This window comes from Oryctolagus cuniculus, chromosome 8 (assembly GCF_964237555.1).
Source record: "Oryctolagus cuniculus chromosome 8, mOryCun1.1, whole genome shotgun sequence".
In the NCBI taxonomy this organism is placed as follows: Eukaryota; Metazoa; Chordata; class Mammalia; order Lagomorpha; family Leporidae; genus Oryctolagus; species Oryctolagus cuniculus.
Window position 1 is genome coordinate 111,729,222 of NC_091439.1, and position 22,476 is coordinate 111,751,697.

Here is a 22,476-nt window from a genome sequence, read left to right on the forward strand (position 1 = left end):
TATCTAAAAGCAGGCCAATTGCAGAAGAGAGGAGAGAGTAAGAAAAAGGAGGATAATGTGTGAGTTCCTGAGCACCAACGAGAGTTGCCTCCTACAATTCTAAGTCTCTGGATTCTATACAAGATAACTACAGGGCACAACTACTGGCTCCCCACTCTGTATTGACACCAGCATAGGAGTCTTTCTCTAAAAGAAACTCCAATGAGGGACCTCAGTAGTCTGATTAATTCTTTTAAATCAAACAGTGCAAACTCTGCAACAAGTAGGGAGTATCCCACGTGCTGTACACTCACTGTTGAGAATTGGATAGGAGGAGCACCCATCAGCAGATGACTGCTAAGCTGTAGATTCATAAGAACAGTTCCCCGAGGGAAAGCATTCATGTAAATGAAAGAAACACTTTAGCTTTTGCAAGGATTATGTTTCAGATCTCTTTCTGAGAACTATCAATTAAATGCAAATAGATTTGATAAGAGAGTGAAACTAGGAGTTGAATCAATCAGTGTCAAGGCATGAAAAGGGTTTCCACCCCAGTTGTTTCCAAAGAAAAATTTTTTTTATTTAAAGAGTGGATGATAAAATGACAGCAAATGAGTCTTCTGTGTATCCTGCTTCCCATTTTGGATCATTCTCTACTTTTTAATTCTATCAATTACTATTAGCAGGCACTAGTCTTGTTTATGTGATCCCTTTGGCACTTAATCCTATCATTATGATTAATTAAGAATTGAAACTGATCACTTTGACTAGTGAGATGGCATTGGTACATGCCACCTTGATGGGATTGAGTTGGATTTCCCTGGCACGTTTCTAACTCTACCATTAGGGGTAAGTCCAAGTGAATACACAGCAGACTCATAGAATGGCAGATGTCCTAAACAGCACTCTGGCCTCAGAATCAGCCCTTAAGGCATTCGGATCTGGTAAAAAAGCCCATGAGAGTATTTCAGGCATGGAAAGCCAAAACACTGTGGCCAAAAAAAGGCCTAAATGAAAGATCTCTGTGAGTGAGGTCCCAACGGAAAGAATGGGCCATCAAAGAAGGAGGTACCTTTCTCTGAAGGGAGGAAAGAACTTCCAGGTTGACTATGGCCTTGTCTAAATAAAATTGGAGTTGGTGAACTCAAGAGGCTTCCGTAGCCTTTGCAGCTCATGTTAAGAGCCTCGGGTGGTTACTGCCGTCATAAATAAGAGTGTCAATTGTTAAATCAACAATGGAAGTCACTCTGCACCTACTCCCCATGTAGGATCTCTGTCCTTAATGTGTTGTACTTTGCGAATTAATGGTAAAACTACTACTCAAACAGTACTCTATACTCTGTGTGTCTGTGTGGGCGCAAAGTGTTGAAATCTTTACTTAGTAAATACTAAGTAGATCTTCTGCATATAAAGATAATTGAAAATGAATCTTTATGGAGAATGGGATGGGAGAGGGAGTGAGAGATGGGATGGTTGCAGGTGGGAGGGAGGTAATGGGGGGAAAAAGCCACTATAATCCAAAAGTTTTACTTTGGAAATTTATATTTATTAAGTAAAAGTTAGATAAAATAAAATGACAGCAAAGCTGGAAATGCAAAGCTATGCTGCAACAATGAGGTAACTCTGAAATACACAGTTGAACTCCTCACTTACCTTGTGACTTAAGTAATCACAGAAAGATTGGTATGAGCCCAGGAGCCAGGACAGACTGGCAGGAGCTGGCCTGGAGTGAACCACCAAGTGACATTAAGCAGGGGCTTTATACGGTGGAACATGGAGCTAATTCAGGGAAGACAGAAGGGGAGAAGTCCCCTGAATTTTCCCTTTATCTCATGAACCCTTCTCTCACAAGACAATTGCATTGACTGAAAACAGGCAGAAGGATGAAGGCTGGGGACTGTTGTGTTTACAGCGAATAGTTCTGTTTTTATACAACAAGGCAGGGAAAAGATAAGGAATGGATCAGAGCATGGAGAGAAAAATGACAGACTGAAATGTGAAGCAAAATGCTGTTCAGTCTTATATGTTAAGTTGAGTGATCATTTTTGAGTCACTGAACATAAGACTAATAATTTGATTTTTATTTTGAAATGACACAAATGTTATATCACAAGGCAAACATTACAGCCAACCATTTGCATGAATTCTGAACAAATCATTATAAACTAATCTCTAATCATTTTCTTTCATAGGCAAGAAGAGACATGTAAAATTGGTGCAAAAGGCATTAGTTAGTAGATGTGAATTGTTTTAAATATAAACCATAACTTCTAGAGTTGATGAATGACAACATATTGGCATACCAAAAAGTGACGTGCATAAAATATCTTAGAACATGCAGAATTATAACTCCATTGATGTAATGTAGATGACACTTCCATCTATCTGTGAGAATTAGTACATACAAATATATTCACAAAACAGCAATGTTTATATTGTTTACTGGTTTCTAACTATAGTTCCTAGGAAATTACAGCCTCCCTAATTTGCAATCTCTTTACATATAAAAAAACTCTTTACATAAAAATCCTGCCTCATAAGATAACAATATGTCATATAAGGTATATTATGGAAGAGAAATTCAGAAATAATAAGCTACTCCAGTTCTAATACACAAGTAAGTGAGTAGTTATTAGGTATAGCTCATGTCTTAATTTTTTTACAGATAAATTTTAAAAATAAGTAAAGTTACAAAACAAAGAGAGAAGGAATGAGAGCAACCCTGAACTCACTCAAGATATGACTTGATTAAGCCAATAATTTCTCTTGACTTTCTTTGAATAACCAGACCTGCTTCCAAGCCAGACGGGTGAGGGTCAGTTTATCAGATCCTGTGCCGGCAGCAGAAGTAGTTCAGCTTGCAATTTCCAGAAATCTTCTCATTCTCCAAACAAACCTTCCTGCATTTGCCCCGACCGAGCCTGCATGGCTCACAAACAGCAAACTCACCTGTGTTGAGAAGGAAATGCTGAGAAGGCTTTCCAGAGGCTCTATGGAAAAGTGGGGCCTGACAGGAGCCACCACAAAGGGAAGGCTTGCAAGGATGATTCCTGAGGATATTTCCAAGAATCATCGCAGATTTTTCAGAGCTCCTTCTTTTTGCAGTATGAAGCTGGAAAGAGTTAATTCCTGTTTTCGAGGTGTTTGTAACCTTGCATGGGTTGAAAGTAAATCACTGGGTAACCAAATGGCTTATATATTACAGAATGATAAGAACACATACCTGATACTACTGTAAAGTTTGCTTGGTGAAAATGGAAAGATATCTTGTGTTTTTGGAAGGATCTTTAAGGATGGAGTTAAGAGACTTAGGTTTGATTCTTGTTTGGAACTACCATTGGCCGTGTGTGCTCAGTAAACTGCTTATCCTAGCTTTTTCATTTGTCTGGTGGACATTCTAGAAGTACTTATCTGCATTGTTAATTTGTTTGTGACCAAAAGGAATATTTTATGTGTGGATATTTTAGTATAATAATACCAATCTGATAAGGATGTTGGTTCAAGAATACAATCTGGGAAAAGTTGTTAATAGTGCCTCGTTTGTAATAAACATTCAGGGAATAGTGGCAATCTTAATGTTTCTCACCCCAAAACTCTGTCCAAATATTTTTGGTTTTGTTCATAATGATCTGGGAATATGTCTTTTGGTTCTGTTTACAGTGTCCTTTGTTTCTCTGTAAGATGACCCCACAGAAAATGATAGTGGCATATTCATCATACACAGATGTTCTGCAATAGCAACGAGTTTACACCAACAAATTCCCTCATTTGATCAGCCTTAATTCAGTGACAAGCTTTTATCACACATCTTATTATATTCAGAAGCAGAGCTTGTAAGGGATGGAAACAACTTTTATTAGAGCAGTCCTAATTAACTGGTATAAGATTGTAGCTATGACCTCGATGTAATTAACACTATATACTAATGGAAGAAGTGACTGGGTCAAAATCTCTATGGCAAAAATTAAAGTGCAGTAAGAAAGATAGTTTTCTCTGAAATGGAAAAATCAAAATATCATGCTAGAAACAAGAGGAAGAGAACAGAGATTTAGGGTACTGGGATTTAACACAGCTCTGTCTTCCATGCGCTCTCTATTTCGTGATTGCCTCCAGAAGATAAAGAAAGCTAAGAGAGCTGGATTCCTAGGAGACAAGTGAGAAAACATATACATGGGATTTAACTTACCTCCTGGAAATGACTGGGAATAATCGAGTCCTGCCTGGCCCTCTAAATTCAAAACAAAATGCATTTTAGAAATTAATTTCAATACAGGAAATGACACTGTAGACACAGTATTCCCAGCCCTATATGCTACATACTCATCAAGGGCCTGAAGGGACTGAAGAGTTGGAATCTTTATTTTATTTCTCAAAGTCAGAACTGACCTATAAGAACAAGTTAAAATAAAAAAAGTAAGATCCCTATATGCAGTTGACCCTGAGAAAATTCCACTGCAGGTCCAATAAGTGCCCATGACTAACACTGTGGGGTTTACTTCACTCTTGATTTTGGGTTGATTCATAGGGAATCATCTAGCTTCAAGGCTGGCCTCATCAAAATCCCATCCATTTCATATACCTGATGTAAGCTGAGCCAAAATGAAGAGCAAAACAAAAAAAAAAGAAAATGTTTTCCTGCTCAAGGCCATCTTTCAAGGGTGACAATTCTCTGAAAAGAAGCTTGGAGTTTCTTTGACAGGACGTGGAGACTCGTTTATATGTGAAAGTAGTGAGACATGCTTTTGTTCAGTGAAGTGAAGCAATAAAAAAGCACAATTGCATGCACTATTTACCAGGATCAAGGGCTTATATCATAGATCCTAACCCTTGGCACCCATTAAGCCTTATATCTGGGCGAGTCTGTCTGCTGTAGCAGAAAGAACACCAGAAGTTTGAAGACCTGATGTCATGTTCGGCTCTGCCATAGTTATGCAGACATGAAGAGCTAGTTATTCCCTTCATCTCTTCCAGCTTCAGTTTTCTGGGGAAAAACAAGGACAAACTCATGCAATTTGCATGCCTCTCAAGGCTGTTGTCATAATGTAGTCTGATTTTGGGCAAAAGCTTTTTAGCATATAAAATGTTTTAGGAGGGATTTTGGTGATACTCTATAAGAGAATAAACATACTTTATTTTTTTATTTTATTAAACTTTTATTTAGTAAATATAATTTTCCAAAATACAGTTTATGGATTACAATGGCTTCCCCCCCCCATAACTTCCCTCCCACCCACAACCCTCCCATCTCCCGCTCCCTCTCCCATTCCATTCACATCAAGATTGATTTTCAATTCTCTTTATATACAGAAGATGGATTTAGTATATATTAAGTAAAGATTTCATCAGTTTGCACCCACACAGAACATAAAGTGTAAAATACTATTTCAGTACTAGTTATAGCATTAATTCACATTGAACTACACATTAAGGACAGAGATCCTACATGGGGAGTAAGTGCACGGTGACTCCTCTTGTTGACTTAACAAATTGCCACCCTTGTTTAAGGCGTCAGAAATCTCCTTAGGCTCTAGTCATGAGTTTCCAAGGCTATAGAAGCCTCTTGAGTTTGCTGACTTTGAACTTACTTAGACAAGGTCATAGTCAAAGTGGAGGTTCTCTCCTCCCTTCAGAGAAAGGTACCTCCTTCTTTGATGGCCCGTTCTTTCTACTGGGATCTCACTCACAGAGATCTTTCATTTAGGTTTTTTTTTTTTCCAGTTTCTTGGCTTTCCATGCCTAAAATACTCTCATGGGCTCTTCAGCAACATCCGAGTGCCTTAAGGGCTGATTCTGAGGCCAGAGTGCTGTTTAGGACATCTGCCATTCTATGAGTCTGCTGTGTATCCCACTTCCCATGTTGGATCATTCTCTCCCTTTTTTGATTCTATCAGTTAGTATTCGCAGACACTAGTCTTGTTTGTGTGATCCCTTCGACTCTTAGACCTATCAGTGTGATCAATTATGAATTGAAATTGATCACTTGGACTAGTGAGATGGAATTGGCACATGCAATCTTGATGGGATTGTATTGCAATCACCTGGCACATTTCTAACTCCACCATTTGGGGCAAGTCCGATTGAGCATGTCCCAAATTGTACATCTCCTCCCTCTCTTAGTCCCATTCTTATATTTAACAGGAATCACTTTTCAGTTAAAATTCAACACCTAAGAATAAATGTGTGTTGATTACAGAGTTCAACCAATAATATTAACTAGAACAAAAAAATACTAAAAGGGATAAAGTATTAAATTGTACATCAACAGTCAGGACAAGGGCTGATCAAGTCACTGTTTCTCATAGTGTCCCTTTCACTTCAACAGGTTTCCTTTTTTGTGGTTGGTTAGTTGTCACCGATCAGGGAGAACGTATGATATTTGTCCCTTTGGGACTGGCTTAGTTCACTCAGCATTATGTTTTCCAGATTCCTCCATTTTGTTGCAAATGACCAGATTTCATTGTTTTTGACTGCTGTATAGTATTCTATACAGTACATGTCCCATAATTTCTTTATCCAGTCTACTGTTGATTGGCATTTAGGTTGATTCCAGGTCTTAGCTATTGTGAATTGAGCTGCAATAAGCATTAAGGTGCAGACAGCTTTTTTGTTTGCCAATTTAATATCCTTTGGGTAAATTCCAAGGAGTGGGATGGCTGGGTTGTATGGTAGCGTTATATTCAGGTTTCTGAGGAATCTCCAGACTGACTTCCACAGAGGCTTAACCAGTTTGCATTCCCACCAACAGTGGGTTAGTGTCCCTTTTTCCCCACATCCTCTCCAGCATCTATTGTTGGTAGATTTCTGTATGTGAGCCATTCTAACCGGGGTGAGGTGAAACCTCATTGTGGTTTTGTTTTGCATTGCCCTGATGGTTAGTGATGCTGAACATTTTCTCATGTGTCTGTTGGCCATTTGGAATTCCTCTTTTGAAAAATGTCTATTGAGGTCCTTGGCCTATCTCTTAAGTGGGTTGTTTGTTTTGATGTTGTAGAGTTTCTTGATCTCATTGTAGATTCTGGTTATTAACCCTTTATCTGTTGCATAATTTGCAAATATTTTTTCCCAATCAGTGTGTTGCCTCTTCACTTTCCTGACTGTTTCTTTTGCAGTACAGAAACTGCTCAATTTGATTCAATCTCAAATGTTAATTTTGGCTTTGACTGCCTGTGCTTCCGGGGTCTTTTCCAAGAAGTCTTTGCTGGTACCTACATCTTGCAGGGTTTCTCCAATATTCTCTAATGATTTGATGGTGTCGGGTCATAGATTTAAGGCTTTAATCCATGTTGAGTGGACTTTTGTGTAAGGTGAAAGGTAGGGGTCTTGCTTCATGCTTCTGCACGTGGAAATCCAGTTTTCCCAGCACCATTTATTGAATAGACTGTCCTTGCTCCAGGAATTGGTTTTAGATCCTTGATCAAATATAAGTTGTCTGTAGATGTTTGGGTTGATTTCTGGTGTTTCAATTCTGTTCCATTGGTCTATCCATCTGTTTCTGTACCAGTACCACACTGTTTTGATAACAACTGCCCTGTAGTATGTTCTGAAATCTGGTAATGTGATGCCTCTGGCTTTGTTTCTGTTGTACAAGATTGCTTTAGCTATTCGAGGTTTCCTGTGCCTCCATATGAATTTCAGCATCATTTTTTCCAGATCTGTGAAGAACGCCTTTGATATTTTGATTGGTATCGCATTGAATTTATGAATTGTTTTTGAGAGAATGAACATTTTGATGAAACATACTTTCATTTGTTTGTCTGTAAATATCTCAGGGAGAAAGGGGTGGGTAGTAATCATTGTGCAAAGTTAGTTCTGGATCCCTATGCCTATAACTATTTATGTAATTAATGTAAGTGAGAACTACTGTGGTTTTGCATCATTAACAATATGAGTACTGGGTCCAGCATTGTGACACAGTGAGTTAAGCCAATGCCTTTGATACCAACATCCCATATGAGTGCTGGGTTGAGTCTCAGTTGCACCATTTCTGATCCATTTCCTTGCTAATGTACCCAGTGCCACCATTTAAGGAGTGGACCAGCAGATGGAAGATTTCTCTCTCTCTCTCTCTCTCTCTCTCTCTCCCCTCAATTGACCTCCTGCCTCTTGCTGTAAATTTGCCTTTCAAATAAATACACATTTTTTGAAGATTTATTTAATTCATTTCAAAGCAGAGTTACAGAGATGCAGAGGCAGAGAGAGAGAGGTCTTCCATCTGCTCATTCACTCCCCAAATAGCCACAATGGCTGGAGCCATGCCAATCCAAATCCAGGAGCCTGGAGCCTCCTCTGGGTCTCCCATGTGGGTGCAGGGGCCAAAGTACTTGGGCCATCCTCTGCTGCCTACCCAGGCTATAGTAGAGAGCTGGATCAGAAGTGGAACTACCAGGGCTTGAACCCATATGTGCCCATATAGAATGACAACACTGCAGGTGGTAGCCTTACTCACCATGCTATAGTGCTGGCCCCCCATAAATACATATTTTTTAAAAAGCATGACTATTAACTGTAGTATTTTATCACTGTCTTACCAAAATAAGTCCTGCTCATTCTCACCCTTCTGCCTGTATTTAGATAATATTATCTAAATTATCCTCTTAGAATACAAGACATGGTGAGAAATTGTAGACTCTGAAATCAGACAGATACAATTACTAAGGATATGCCCTTGGCTTGATGACTTACGTTTTTGAACTTCAATTTTCTTATCATTAAAATGAAGACATAGTAATTGTACATACTTCACAGAGTATTTGAGAGGATTAACTGACCTAAGGCACATAAAGTGCTCAATAGAGGGCCTGTCCATTATTGTTAGGACTGTGTTTGTATTTCTCTATATGCAGCTTTGAGCACGTCTTTTCTATAAACTTGTCTTCAAGTCCATTAATTCATAACAAGCATTCCCAGAGCTACTAAAGGCACATGTACTGATTTTTTTTTAATATTTGCTGCTCTGGCTTGCAAACAATTCAGCTTTAGGAGCCAGGCCAGGGACACAGGGCTGAGCCTAAGGACATCCAGATTTTTGACATTATTAATAAGCTGGAGCAGGCCTGGCTCCATGAGCATATGACAAGTGATGTCACATAGCCCCCTGCTCTCCTTGAAGTGTAATGCTCTACACCCACTGTATTGAAGCCCTGAATATTGTTCTTCAGCAATTAAGCTGGATGGGACATGGAGCATGCTCAACCTCAGTTTACATATGCTCTAGGCTTACTTCCTCTCCATGCCTGCCTGCCAACTGCACCCTGCCCCAACGTCCTGGGTACCAGCTGACTTCTGCACTCCATTCCCTCCCATAAAATCTACCCAACAAAGATGTTGTGGTAGATGTGCAGAGGGTTGGTGTATTGGTCAGTGTTTTTGTTAGTATTAAAAAATAACTTAGGGCCGGCACCGTGGCTCACTTGGTTAGTCCTCCACCTGTGGCGCCGGCATCCTATATGGGTGCCGGGTTCTAATCCCGGTTGCTCCTCTTCCAGTCCAACTCTCTGCTGTGGCCCGGGAGGGCAGTGGAGGATGACTCAAGTGCTTGGGCCCCTGCACCCGCATGGGAGACCAGGAGGAGGCACCTGGCTCCTGGCTTAGATCGGCACAGCACGCTGGCCGTAGCTGCCATTTGAGGGGTGAACCAATGGAAAGAAGACCTTTCTCTCTGTCTCTCTCTCTCTCACTGTCTATCTCTGCCTGTAAAATAAAAAAATAACTTAGACAAGCTACTTTATGAAGAAACTGGATTTTTTTGCCTCACGATTCTAGTGGATCAAAGCACAAAGAATAATAATGCAAGCTCTGGAAGGGGCAGCACTTGTCTGCACCAAGTCATGGCAGGAGCAGGTGACCATTTCTGTGTTTCTGTCTGTGTAGTCTCTCTCCATCTCCTTATAAAGTCACCAGGATTCAATCATGAGGGCTCCATTCTAATGTCTTAATGTAATCATTTTCCAAAAGTCCCTCGTCTAAATGCCAACATGGGGTTAGGTTTCTACACTCCTGGTACCATTAAAATGACTTCAGGGAATAAACTCTCGCATAAATTTTAAGGAGACAAATCATATTCAAATCATATAAACTGTATTGACTATCTGAACCCTTAGTATCTTAGATGAGGCAGAATTAAATTGGGTAATTTGGGGCCGGCGCCGTGGCTCACTTGGTTAATCCTCCACCTGCAGCACCAGCATCCCATATGGGCACAGGGTTCTAGTCCCAGCTGCTTCTCTTCTAGTCTAGCTCTCTGCTGTGGCCTGGGAGGGCAGTGGAGGATGACCCAAGTGCTTGGGCCACTGTGTGCTCATAGGAGACCAAGAAGAAGCACCTGGCTCCTGGCTTCAGATTGGCGCAGCGCCGGCCATAGTGGCCATCTGGGGAGTGAGCCAATGGAAGGAAGACCTTTCTCTCTGTCTCTATCTCACTCTCTGTAACTCTACCTGTCAAATAAATAAATAAAAATAAAAAGGAAATTGTGTAAATTATCTCTTTTTCTGCACACACGTAACTATCTACATACTAGGGAAAAGTGTTGATTAAGTTGGTGGAGCCTGTCAAAACTCACATTTTGACCACTTAACACCATGGGGGCAGAGGTCATACTGTTCTTGATTAAGATACCTAAGAGCATTTAATTTTCTACTTATATTTTCACAATTAAAATACTACACAAAAACACACACTTAATGAAACAGCCAATATTTTAACAATTAAAACTATAGAAACTCACATGCATGTTAATGAAATAGCCAATAATCTCATAACTATATAGGAAGATACTTAGAATTAAATGAGATGATATGTGTAACATTTAACGTGTGCAGCATGCAAAATTCACACTTCTAAGTAAATAGTAAAATACATGTTTAGTTCAAGCATTTTGTCAAGTATATAAAGCTTAACAAGCGTGGATCAGGAATTCAAACTCCATCTAGCTAGAGTACACTAGCTCTTAATGACAACAGTGCAGTGTTATAAATTCTATAACTACCCTCATTCTACATATCAGTGAACTAAAGCTAGTAAGGAGTATAGCCAGGATTAGAAATCCAAACTGCTCTCTAATAATTTGATGGCGTCAGGTCATAGATTTAAGTCTTTAATCCATGTTGAGTGGACTTTTGTGTAAGGTGAAAGGTAGGGGTCTTGCTTCATGCTTCTGCACGTGGAAATCCAGTTTTCCCAGCACCATTTATTGAATAGACTGTCCTTGCTCCAGGAATTGGTTTTAGATCCTTGATCAAATATAAGTTGTCTGTAGATGTTTGGGTTGATTTCTGGTGTTTCAATTCTGTTCCATTGGTCTATCCATCTGTTTCTGTACCAGTACCACACTGTTTTGATAACAACTGCCCTGTAGTATGTTCTGAAATCTGGTAATGTGATGCCTCTGGCTTTGTTTCTGTTGTACAAGATTGCTTTAGCTATTCGAGGTTTCCTGTGCCTCCATATGAATTTCAGCATCATTTTTTCCAGATCTGTGAAGAACGCCTTTGATATTTTGATTGGTATCGCATTGAATTTATGAATTGTTTTTGAGAGAATGAACATTTTGATGAAACATACTTTCATTTGTTTGTCTGTAAATATCTCAGGGAGAAAGGGGTGGGTAGTAATCATTGTGCAAAGTTAGTTCTGGATCCCTATGCCTATAACTATTTATGTAATTAATGTAAGTGAGAACTACTGTGGTTTTGCATCATTAACAATATGAGTACTGGGTCCAGCATTGTGACACAGTGAGTTAAGCCAATGCCTTTGATACCAACATCCCATATGAGTGCTGGGTTGAGTCTCAGTTGCACCATTTCTGATCCATTTCCTTGCTAATGTACCCAGTGCCACCATTTAAGGAGTGGACCAGCAGATGGAAGATTTCTCTCTCTCTCTCTCTCTCTCTCTCTCTCTCTCTCTCTCCCCTCAATTGACCTCCTGCCTCTTGCTGTAAATTTGCCTTTCAAATAAATACACATTTTTTGAAGATTTATTTAATTCATTTCAAAGCAGAGTTACAGAGATGCAGAGGCAGAGAGAGAGAGGTCTTCCATCTGCTCATTCACTCCCCAAATAGCCACAATGGCTGGAGCCATGCCAATCCAAATCCAGGAGCCTGGAGCCTCCTCTGGGTCTCCCATGTGGGTGCAGGGGCCAAAGTACTTGGGCCATCCTCTGCTGCCTACCCAGGCTATAGTAGAGAGCTGGATCAGAAGTGGAACTACCAGGGCTTGAACCCATATGTGCCCATATAGAATGACAACACTGCAGGTGGTAGCCTTACTCACCATGCTATAGTGCTGGCCCCCCATAAATACATATTTTTTAAAAAGCATGACTATTAACTGTAGTATTTTATCACTGTCTTACCAAAATAAGTCCTGCTCATTCTCACCCTTCTGCCTGTATTTAGATAATATTATCTAAATTATCCTCTTAGAATACAAGACATGGTGAGAAATTGTAGACTCTGAAATCAGACAGATACAATTACTAAGGATATGCCCTTGGCTTGATGACTTACGTTTTTGAACTTCAATTTTCTTATCATTAAAATGAAGACATAGTAATTGTACATACTTCACAGAGTATTTGAGAGGATTAACTGACCTAAGGCACATAAAGTGCTCAATAGAGGGCCTGTCCATTATTGTTAGGACTGTGTTTGTATTTCTCTATATGCAGCTTTGAGCACGTCTTTTCTATAAACTTGTCTTCAAGTCCATTAATTCATAACAAGCATTCCCAGAGCTACTAAAGGCACATGTACTGATTTTTTTTTAATATTTGCTGCTCTGGCTTGCAAACAATTCAGCTTTAGGAGCCAGGCCAGGGACACAGGGCTGAGCCTAAGGACATCCAGATTTTTGACATTATTAATAAGCTGGAGCAGGCCTGGCTCCATGAGCATATGACAAGTGATGTCACATAGCCCCCTGCTCTCCTTGAAGTGTAATGCTCTACACCCACTGTATTGAAGCCCTGAATATTGTTCTTCAGCAATTAAGCTGGATGGGACATGGAGCATGCTCAACCTCAGTTTACATATGCTCTAGGCTTACTTCCTCTCCATGCCTGCCTGCCAACTGCACCCTGCCCCAACGTCCTGGGTACCAGCTGACTTCTGCACTCCATTCCCTCCCATAAAATCTACCCAACAAAGATGTTGTGGTAGATGTGCAGAGGGTTGGTGTATTGGTCAGTGTTTTTGTTAGTATTAAAAAATAACTTAGGGCCGGCACCGTGGCTCACTTGGTTAGTCCTCCACCTGTGGCGCCGGCATCCTATATGGGTGCCGGGTTCTAATCCCGGTTGCTCCTCTTCCAGTCCAACTCTCTGCTGTGGCCCGGGAGGGCAGTGGAGGATGACTCAAGTGCTTGGGCCCCTGCACCCGCATGGGAGACCAGGAGGAGGCACCTGGCTCCTGGCTTAGATCGGCACAGCACGCTGGCCGTAGCTGCCATTTGAGGGGTGAACCAATGGAAAGAAGACCTTTCTCTCTGTCTCTCTCTCTCTCACTGTCTATCTCTGCCTGTAAAATAAAAAAATAACTTAGACAAGCTACTTTATGAAGAAACTGGATTTTTTTGCCTCACGATTCTAGTGGATCAAAGCACAAAGAATAATAATGCAAGCTCTGGAAGGGGCAGCACTTGTCTGCACCAAGTCATGGCAGGAGCAGGTGACCATTTCTGTGTTTCTGTCTGTGTAGTCTCTCTCCATCTCCTTATAAAGTCACCAGGATTCAATCATGAGGGCTCCATTCTAATGTCTTAATGTAATCATTTTCCAAAAGTCCCTCGTCTAAATGCCAACATGGGGTTAGGTTTCTACACTCCTGGTACCATTAAAATGACTTCAGGGAATAAACTCTCGCATAAATTTTAAGGAGACAAATCATATTCAAATCATATAAACTGTATTGACTATCTGAACCCTTAGTATCTTAGATGAGGCAGAATTAAATTGGGTAATTTGGGGCCGGCGCCGTGGCTCACTTGGTTAATCCTCCACCTGCAGCACCAGCATCCCATATGGGCACAGGGTTCTAGTCCCAGCTGCTTCTCTTCTAGTCTAGCTCTCTGCTGTGGCCTGGGAGGGCAGTGGAGGATGACCCAAGTGCTTGGGCCACTGTGTGCTCATAGGAGACCAAGAAGAAGCACCTGGCTCCTGGCTTCAGATTGGCGCAGCGCCGGCCATAGTGGCCATCTGGGGAGTGAGCCAATGGAAGGAAGACCTTTCTCTCTGTCTCTATCTCACTCTCTGTAACTCTACCTGTCAAATAAATAAATAAAAATAAAAAGGAAATTGTGTAAATTATCTCTTTTTCTGCACACACGTAACTATCTACATACTAGGGAAAAGTGTTGATTAAGTTGGTGGAGCCTGTCAAAACTCACATTTTGACCACTTAACACCATGGGGGCAGAGGTCATACTGTTCTTGATTAAGATACCTAAGAGCATTTAATTTTCTACTTATATTTTCACAATTAAAATACTACACAAAAACACACACTTAATGAAACAGCCAATATTTTAACAATTAAAACTATAGAAACTCACATGCATGTTAATGAAATAGCCAATAATCTCATAACTATATAGGAAGATACTTAGAATTAAATGAGATGATATGTGTAACATTTAACGTGTGCAGCATGCAAAATTCACACTTCTAAGTAAATAGTAAAATACATGTTTAGTTCAAGCATTTTGTCAAGTATATAAAGCTTAACAAGCGTGGATCAGGAATTCAAACTCCATCTAGCTAGAGTACACTAGCTCTTAATGACAACAGTGCAGTGTTATAAATTCTATAACTACCCTCATTCTACATATCAGTGAACTAAAGCTAGTAAGGAGTATAGCCAGGATTAGAAATCCAAACTGCTCTCTAATAATTTGATGGCGTCAGGTCATAGATTTAAGTCTTTAATCCATGTTGAGTGGACTTTTGTGTAAGGTGAAAGGTAGGGGTCTTGCTTCATGCTTCTGCACGTGGAAATCCAGTTTTCCCAGCACCATTTATTGAATAGACTGTCCTTGCTCCAGGAATTGGTTTTAGATCCTTGATCAAATATAAGTTGTCTGTAGATGTTTGGGTTGATTTCTGGTGTTTCAATTCTGTTCCATTGGTCTATCCATCTGTTTCTGTACCAGTACCACACTGTTTTGATAACAACTGCCCTGTAGTATGTTCTGAAATCTGGTAATGTGATGCCTCTGGCTTTGTTTCTGTTGTACAAGATTGCTTTAGCTATTCGAGGTTTCCTGTGCCTCCATATGAATTTCAGCATCATTTTTTCCAGGTCTGAGAAGAATGTCGTCAGTATTTTGATTGGTATTGCATTGAATCTGTAAATTGCTTTTGGGAGAATGGACATTTTGATGATATTGATTCTTCCAATCCATGAGCATGGAAGATTTTTCCATTTTTTTGGTATCCTCTTCTATTTCTTTTTTAAAGGTTTTGTAATTCTCATCGTAGAGATCCTTAACATCCTTAGTTAAGTTTATTCCAAGGTATTTGATTGTTTTTGTAGCTATTGTGAATGGGATTGATCTTAGAAGTTCTCCCTCAGCCATGGCATTGCCTGTGAATCTGATAAAAGAAAGCTGAACACTGAGTGACGCCTACGGAGGCTTGTGGGCTCCACTCAGCAGAGCATAAAAACACACCCCTTTCTGACAAGGCTCACTGATCAAGACCTGGACCAAGGTGCTCTTTGGCCTGGAGAGATATATAAATGTGAGTTTCTGCCAGCAATTTTCATGGACATTGTGCTGATCACCCAAGATTCTGCAAATCATGAGGATGCTCCTCTTTCTCTTTGCTGTTTTCTTCTTTCTGGCCCCAGGTAAAATCAACATCTGTGCAGGGACGGTGATTGGAAGTGGTGACTCAGAGACAAGGTCCACATCTGGTAGTGATCAATCCTAAGTAACAAGGGGACCCTGAGTGGCCCTGTGGGGGAACATTTCTATAGGGGGGGGCAGCCTTCCTCTAATGCATCTTCAGTATATCTTTTCCACCACTCACTAATATATAGAAGGATCTGTCCCAGGGTTGAATAAATAAAGAGCTGGCAGGAAAGATGCCTCTTGATACCTGATATCATGCTTACCAACAAAAATTGGAAAAAAGTAAAAATCAAGGAAAACAATCCATGGAACTTTTTAAATGGTTTTGTGGAGGATAATACAGGTAAGGAAGACTGACAGAGAAAGGAAGAAATGGAATAGGAAACAAATTAAGTTCAGAGACGTCTACGTACTCATTCCAGTCATGGCACTGCGTAAAATAACGGAACTTAGATCATTCCTTCATCACGTGCTACTATGCTGGATTGTGTAATAAAGCTTCACATAATATAATGAATTTCATTCTCTAAAGCTGGTGCCTTTAAAGAAAAAGATTACCTGCCTCAAATTTAATGGCATTCAGAGCCACTGTTTTGAATTACAAGGTCCATTTTACATAGATGCTACAGATGCAGACACTGAGATGTGTTAAGCAGCCCCTCACAGTCACACAAACATGCAGGAGAAAACCCAGGTGTGGGTCTTGGCTATGTCTTGGGACAGTGAGAGTTCTGTGAGATACCCTTTCGATGACAGAGCTCTCTTCACTTTCTCCTGATTCTAACAACTCCGTTGTCCCCATTTGTACCCTTCTGAAAATTGATGTGCAAGACTAGGCTCCTACCATGTCCTAAAGATCTAAAGGCAGGGCTTACAGGATCCCTACTGAGTCTAAAGTTGTGTCAAACGCAGGTGATAGATTACCTCATGTGGAAGCTCGGAATTTCCACACTGGTTGTTTATATCTCTGGTCTGGTTTATAGCAAGTTTGTGTGAATAGATTCTGTGTCAGGATATGCGGTTCTGGGACCTATAGTGAACCATACTATATTCATTCTACTGGGTTTGTTGTTCACATTGCAAGCTAGCCATAGGTATCCTCAAATCACCCATATGCCTTATATAATTAGTCAAAGCAATAAAATATTATCTAATACAAAATAATCAAATATATCTAACTGAAACCAACCAGTTAATGTACCACACACACATAGATGCACACAGTCTCCGTGTTGGCTGTCTGTGATGATCCTTTAGAAGCCTTGTAGGTACAGCTGCCCCTTTTTCCTTTTCAGGAGCTGCCTAAGTCATCAGTCTACATAAGATTCAGTACAAAGACTTGTCTGAGTTAGGTTCTGAACCTGAAGAATGGTGAGGTTTTGTAGTATTGGCAAAGAGAGAGCACAGGAACTTATAGTAAGATTCAGAAGTCATGGATCTTGAAGCAATGGGATAATTATACTTCTGAACTAATTTGCTGAGGCTGCATGGTGGTTATTGTATATTATTAGTCCATTCTTTTATAAATGTTACATAAATATTAATATGCATATTTATATGTTGATATTAATTGAACTCTGTGTACATTTGATGTCTCATTAAATAGATATATAAGTTAGGCAACTATGAAATGATGTTCCTGATAGGATGCACTTGTCCTTAACTTGAGGAAAACTGTGTTATGAATGCTACTGATAAAGTTCTAAAGAATGGAATTCTATGCAAAATGACATGCGAAAAATATTGGGCAATAAATCCCAGCATATGTTCTTTTTCTACTCTGGAGCCCAAGCTTTCTACAGTTGGAATTGTGATGGAATATGGAGAGAAATCAGACTGATACTTTCTAAGCACTTCTTTACTATCTACTATAATAATTTTTTTTCTTTCTATATATTTATCCCCTGTTTAACCAACTCTCAAATTCTCTTCTATGTATCAGGCCTTATTCTACTTTCAGTAAGTAGAAATCTTTAAGAGTGCATAGAGGTGTCTATAGGAATATGTTAATATTTATACCCAATGAATTTTGATTTTAAAATGATAAATTCCATTTCTCAAAGCCCTCATACAGCCTAATTAAAAGTGCTGAAAGAAAAATTCTTCCTGGTCTTTTAGTCTGTGTGGCAAAAAGAGAAATACCAGACAGAAAACATTTCATCTGCCATCTTGCTTAGTGACAGATATTGCTATATGACAGCTTGCAGAGAAACCTTTACTAACCACATATATGACCTCACCTACTAACATGAACAAATTTGAAAGATAATTAATCCAGGTGACTCCTTCCCTTGTGTAGCCAAGAATGAATTTTTTGATGAAAGATGCAACAAGCTTCATGGGAAATGCATGAGAACTTGTTATAAAAATGAAGAAATTGTTGCTCTCTGTGGAAGCTCGAAGAGATGCTGCCTGAAACTTCAGCCATGTGGGAGAGAGTAAAAACAGTGGTGAAGTCTGAAGACTGAGGCTTCCCAGAAAAGCGTGCATGACATAGTTGTGTTTTACACTCTTGTCTCTGCAGTGAGCACACATTTACTTCATTAAAAATAAATGGCTGATCAGTTTTTCAAGTGCTTCATTTAGAAGGAAGAACATGACTAGCTAATTCTGATTATCCCTGCCTCCTTGGCTTATATTTGTAAAATTTGTGTTAAGAGAATTGTCCCAAAGCTATCTGATATTTCTCTCTTTTTTAAAAGATTTATTTATTTATCTGAAAGTCAGAGTTACACAGAGAGAGGAGAGGCGGGGGGGGGGGGTCATCCATCCAACGGTTCGCTCTCCAGATGGCCGCAACGGCCAGAGTTGTGCTGATCCAAAGCCAGGAGCCAGGTGCTTCTTCCAGGTCTCCCACGTGGGTGCAGGGGCCCAAGGACTTGGGCCATCTTCTACTGCTTTCCCAGGCCATAGCAGAAAGCTGGATTGGAAGTGGAGCAGCCAGGACTAGAACCGGTGCCCATATGGGATGCCAGTATTTCAGGCCAGGGCATTAACCTGCTGCGCCACAGCACTGGCCCCTGATATTTCTTTTGAAAGGGGACTATAAATCAACAAACCACTGGCATGTATTCAGCTCTAACATAGTAACTGAGAATAAAGATGAAGGAAGGAAGAAAACAAGGAAGGAAGAAAAGGGAGGGAGGGAGGGTGGGTGAAGGAAGGAAGAGAAGAAGGGAGGGAGGAACATGAAGGGGAGGGAGGCTGGCTAGATAGAGAAACCAACGTTTGGATAATAATATTATTAATAATAATAATAATAACAGTTGCAGATGGCGAGGTGGTAATAACAGTTGCAGATGGCGAGGTGGTAGATTGAAGATACTTAGAAGTTCTTGCTGAGTGAAATAAGCCAGTCCCAAAGGGACAAATATCATATGTTCTCCCTGATCGGTGACAACTAACCGAGCACCAAAAAGGAAACCTGTTAAAGTGAAATGAACACTATGAGAAACGGTGACTTGATCAGCCCTTGCCCTGACTGTTGATGAACAACTTAATACGTTATCCCTCTTAGTATTTTTTATGTTTGTTCTACTTAATACTTTTGGTTGAATACTGTAATCAATACACAGTTATTCTTAAATGTTGAAACTTAACTGAAAAGTGATTGCTGGTAAATACAAGAGTGGGAATAAGAGAGAGAAGAGATGTGCAAGTTGGGACATGCTTAAGTTGACTTGCCCCAAACGATAGAGTTAGAAACATACCAGGGGATACCAATACCATCCCATCAAGTTTGCATGTACCAATGCCATCTCACTAGTCCAAATGATCAATTTCTGTTCACAATTGATTATAATGATAGGACTAAGAGCCAAAGGGATCACATAAACAAGACTAGTGTCTGCAAATATTAACTGATAGAATAAAAAAGGGAGAGAATGATCCAACATGGGAAGCGGGATACACAGCAGACTCATAGAAAGGCAGATGTCCTAAACAGTACTCTGGCCTCAGAATCAGCCCGTAAGGCATTGGATCTGGCTGAAGAGCCCATGAGAGTATTTCAGGCATGGAAAGCCAAGACACTCTGGCAAAAAAAAAAAAAAAAAAAGACCTAAATGAAAGATCTCCGCGAGTGAGATCCCAGTGGAAAGAACAGGTCATCAAAGAGGGAGGTACCTTTCTCTGAAGGGAGGAGAAAACTTCCATTCTGACTACGACCTTGCCTAAATATGATCAGAGTCGGTGAACTCAAAGGGCTTCCATGGCCTTGGCAGCTCATGTCAACGGCCTAGGGTGATTACTGATGCCATAAACAAGAGTGTCAATTTGTTAAGTCAACAACAGGAGTCACTGTGCACTTACTCCTCATGCAGGATCTCTGTCCTTAATGTGCTGTACAGTGTGATTTAATGCTATAACGAGTACTCAAACAGTATTTTTCACTTTGTGTTTCTATGTGGGTGCAAACTGTTGAAATCTTTACTTAATATATGTTAAACTGATCTGTATATAAAGAGAATTGAAAATGAATCTTGATGTGAATGGAAGGGGAGAGGGAGCGGGAAAGGGGAGGGTTGTGGGTGGGAGGGAAGGTATGGGGGGGAAGCCATTGTAATCCATAAGCTGTACTTTGGAAATTTATATTAATTAAATAAAAGTTAAAAAAAGAAGTTCATGCAAAATGCTTGTTATTAAAAACCTATGAATGAATTTCAAATATTATTGTGCCAAAATAAATTTATATTTTAATTTCTTTCCCAAAGAGAATATTCAAAAATGGAACTTTTTGATGTTTGCTTGTAGATAGCTTTTCTATTTGTTTCATGTGTCATACACTTGTCTGATCATCTTGACACCATGCTTTCAATTGGCATGGTGAAACATCTCCTGTAGATTGCCTCCCCACCTAAGTCTGAGGTTAAATTTGCTGATGCTAAATACTGCTGTGATTACCAGCATCTCTAGTGACCTACATCCTGTTCTCAAATTCACTTTCAATTCTTTCGATAAGAACTGTAGGGGCCAGTGCCGTGGCTCACTTGGTTAATCCTCCGCCTGCGGCACCAGCATCCCATATGGGCGCTGGGTTTTAGTCCCAGCTGCTCCTCTTCCAGTCCAGCTCTCTGCTGTGGCCCAGGAAGGCAATGGAGGATGGCCAAAGTGTTTGGCCCCTGCACGCTCATGGGAGACCAGGAGAAGCACCTGGCTCCTGGCTTCGGATCGGCACAGCACTGGCCGTAGTGGCCATTTGGGTTGTGAACCAATGGAAGGGAGATCTCTCTCTCTCTCTCTCTCTCTCTCTCACTGTCTATAACTCTACCTGTCAAATAAATAAATAAATAGAACTGGATATCTAGGAAATTGTCTTTGACCCTAAGCCTTAATGTCACTGCTGTGGTCTGCATGTGCTACTCCAGGACTCGTGTTGAAGTCTAATCCCCATTGTGGTAATACCAAGAGAAGAGATGTGTTGAGAATGTATTAATCTGAGAGGATGCACCCTCATGAACGGCATCATTGCCCCTACTGAAGAGGTTTAAGGGAGGGGCCTTGCCCCTTTCATCATCTGTGGACACTGCAATAAGGAACCATCTTGAAAGCTGAGACTGGGCCTTCAACAAACACCAAATCTTCTGGTACCTGTCTTGGACGTTCCAGACTCCAGAACAGTGAACAATACATTATTCATAAGTTAGCAAGCTAAAGTATTTTGTTGCAGCAGCAAAACCTAAGACAATTATCCAGTTTAAATAAGGATTCCCTGTCATGCTCCCTAGAATGAAGCTCAGATTTCATTCTTTGCTGGATCAGAAATCTTGCCTTACCTCCCACTTAATCTGTCAAGGTCAATATAATTAATCCTATTGGAATCAATAACTTTTATGACAAGGCCTATTAAATTTCATTTATTTTGATAATAATATGAAAAATAATACAGCATGATCCCCTGTACCCTTTACCCAATTCCCCCTGTAATGTTCTGCAGAATCAAATGAAATATCAGAACCAGGATATCAACATTGATACAGACAGTCCTTTCACCACAAGGACACCTGACACCCTTTTAGAGTCACAGCCTTATCCCTCCCACTACCCTCCTCCTAATTTGTTCTACTAATTTGTTCTCTATTTCTATACTTTTGTCCTTTTGGAAAGGTCAAATAAATGGAATCTTGCAGTATATAATTTTTTTTGGATTGGCTCATAATTCTATGGTGTTTCTTCCAAATAGTTGTATTTATCAAAAATTCTTTCTTTTTCACTGCTGTACCTTATTCCATGTTACAGATCTACCAAGATCCACATACATAACAAGATCCATCCATCACAGGGCTTCTAGGTTGTTTCCAGTCTCATGCAAATAAAGCTGCTATGAACACTCATGTTTATAGCTTTTGTGTAAACATAAATTTTCACAGAACTGAGATTAATGCAAAGGACTGCAATTGCTGAGTAATATGGTAGTGGAAATTAAGTATTTTTTAATATTTTTAATTACTTTTGGCTTTTTGAGGTAAACAGACTTCATGTATTTCATATATACAGATTTAGGAACTTAGTGATACTTCCCACCCTACCCTCCCTTCTTCCTTTCTTATTCTTTTTTTGTTTAATTTTTAAAATTTTTGCAATGATCTACTTTCATTTTAAGAAAATGCCAAACTGTTCCCCAGAATGCATGTACTATTTTACACCA

General features: G+C 40.0%; 1 protein-coding gene across 1 annotated transcript; it reads right to left on the minus strand.

Annotated features, from left to right (window-relative positions):
* Window positions 1-2,752: 2,752 nt before the first annotated feature.
* Window positions 2,753-4,825, minus strand: LOC103346079 (uncharacterized). Its single transcript, XM_070047100.1, has 2 exons — window positions 4,166-4,825; window positions 2,753-2,928 (listed from the first exon to the last, which is right to left on the minus strand). The coding sequence occupies exons 1-2, from the start codon at window positions 4,500-4,502 to the stop codon at window positions 2,804-2,806; spliced, it is 462 nt and encodes a 153-aa protein (XP_069903201.1). The 5' UTR covers window positions 4,503-4,825; the 3' UTR covers window positions 2,753-2,803.
* Window positions 4,826-22,476: the final 17,651 nt, after the last annotated feature.

Excerpts from the sequence above, each read along its gene's own strand:
- LOC103346079 (XM_070047100.1), bottom strand. The coding sequence starts at position 4,502 with ATGAATCAACCCAAAATCAAGAGTGAAGTAAACCCCACAGTGTTAGTC. Across the intron at positions 2,929-4,165 it reads TTCCCAGTCATTTCCAGGAG|GTGAGTTTGCTGTTTGTGAG; the intron begins GTAAGTTAAATC and ends TTCTCAACACAG.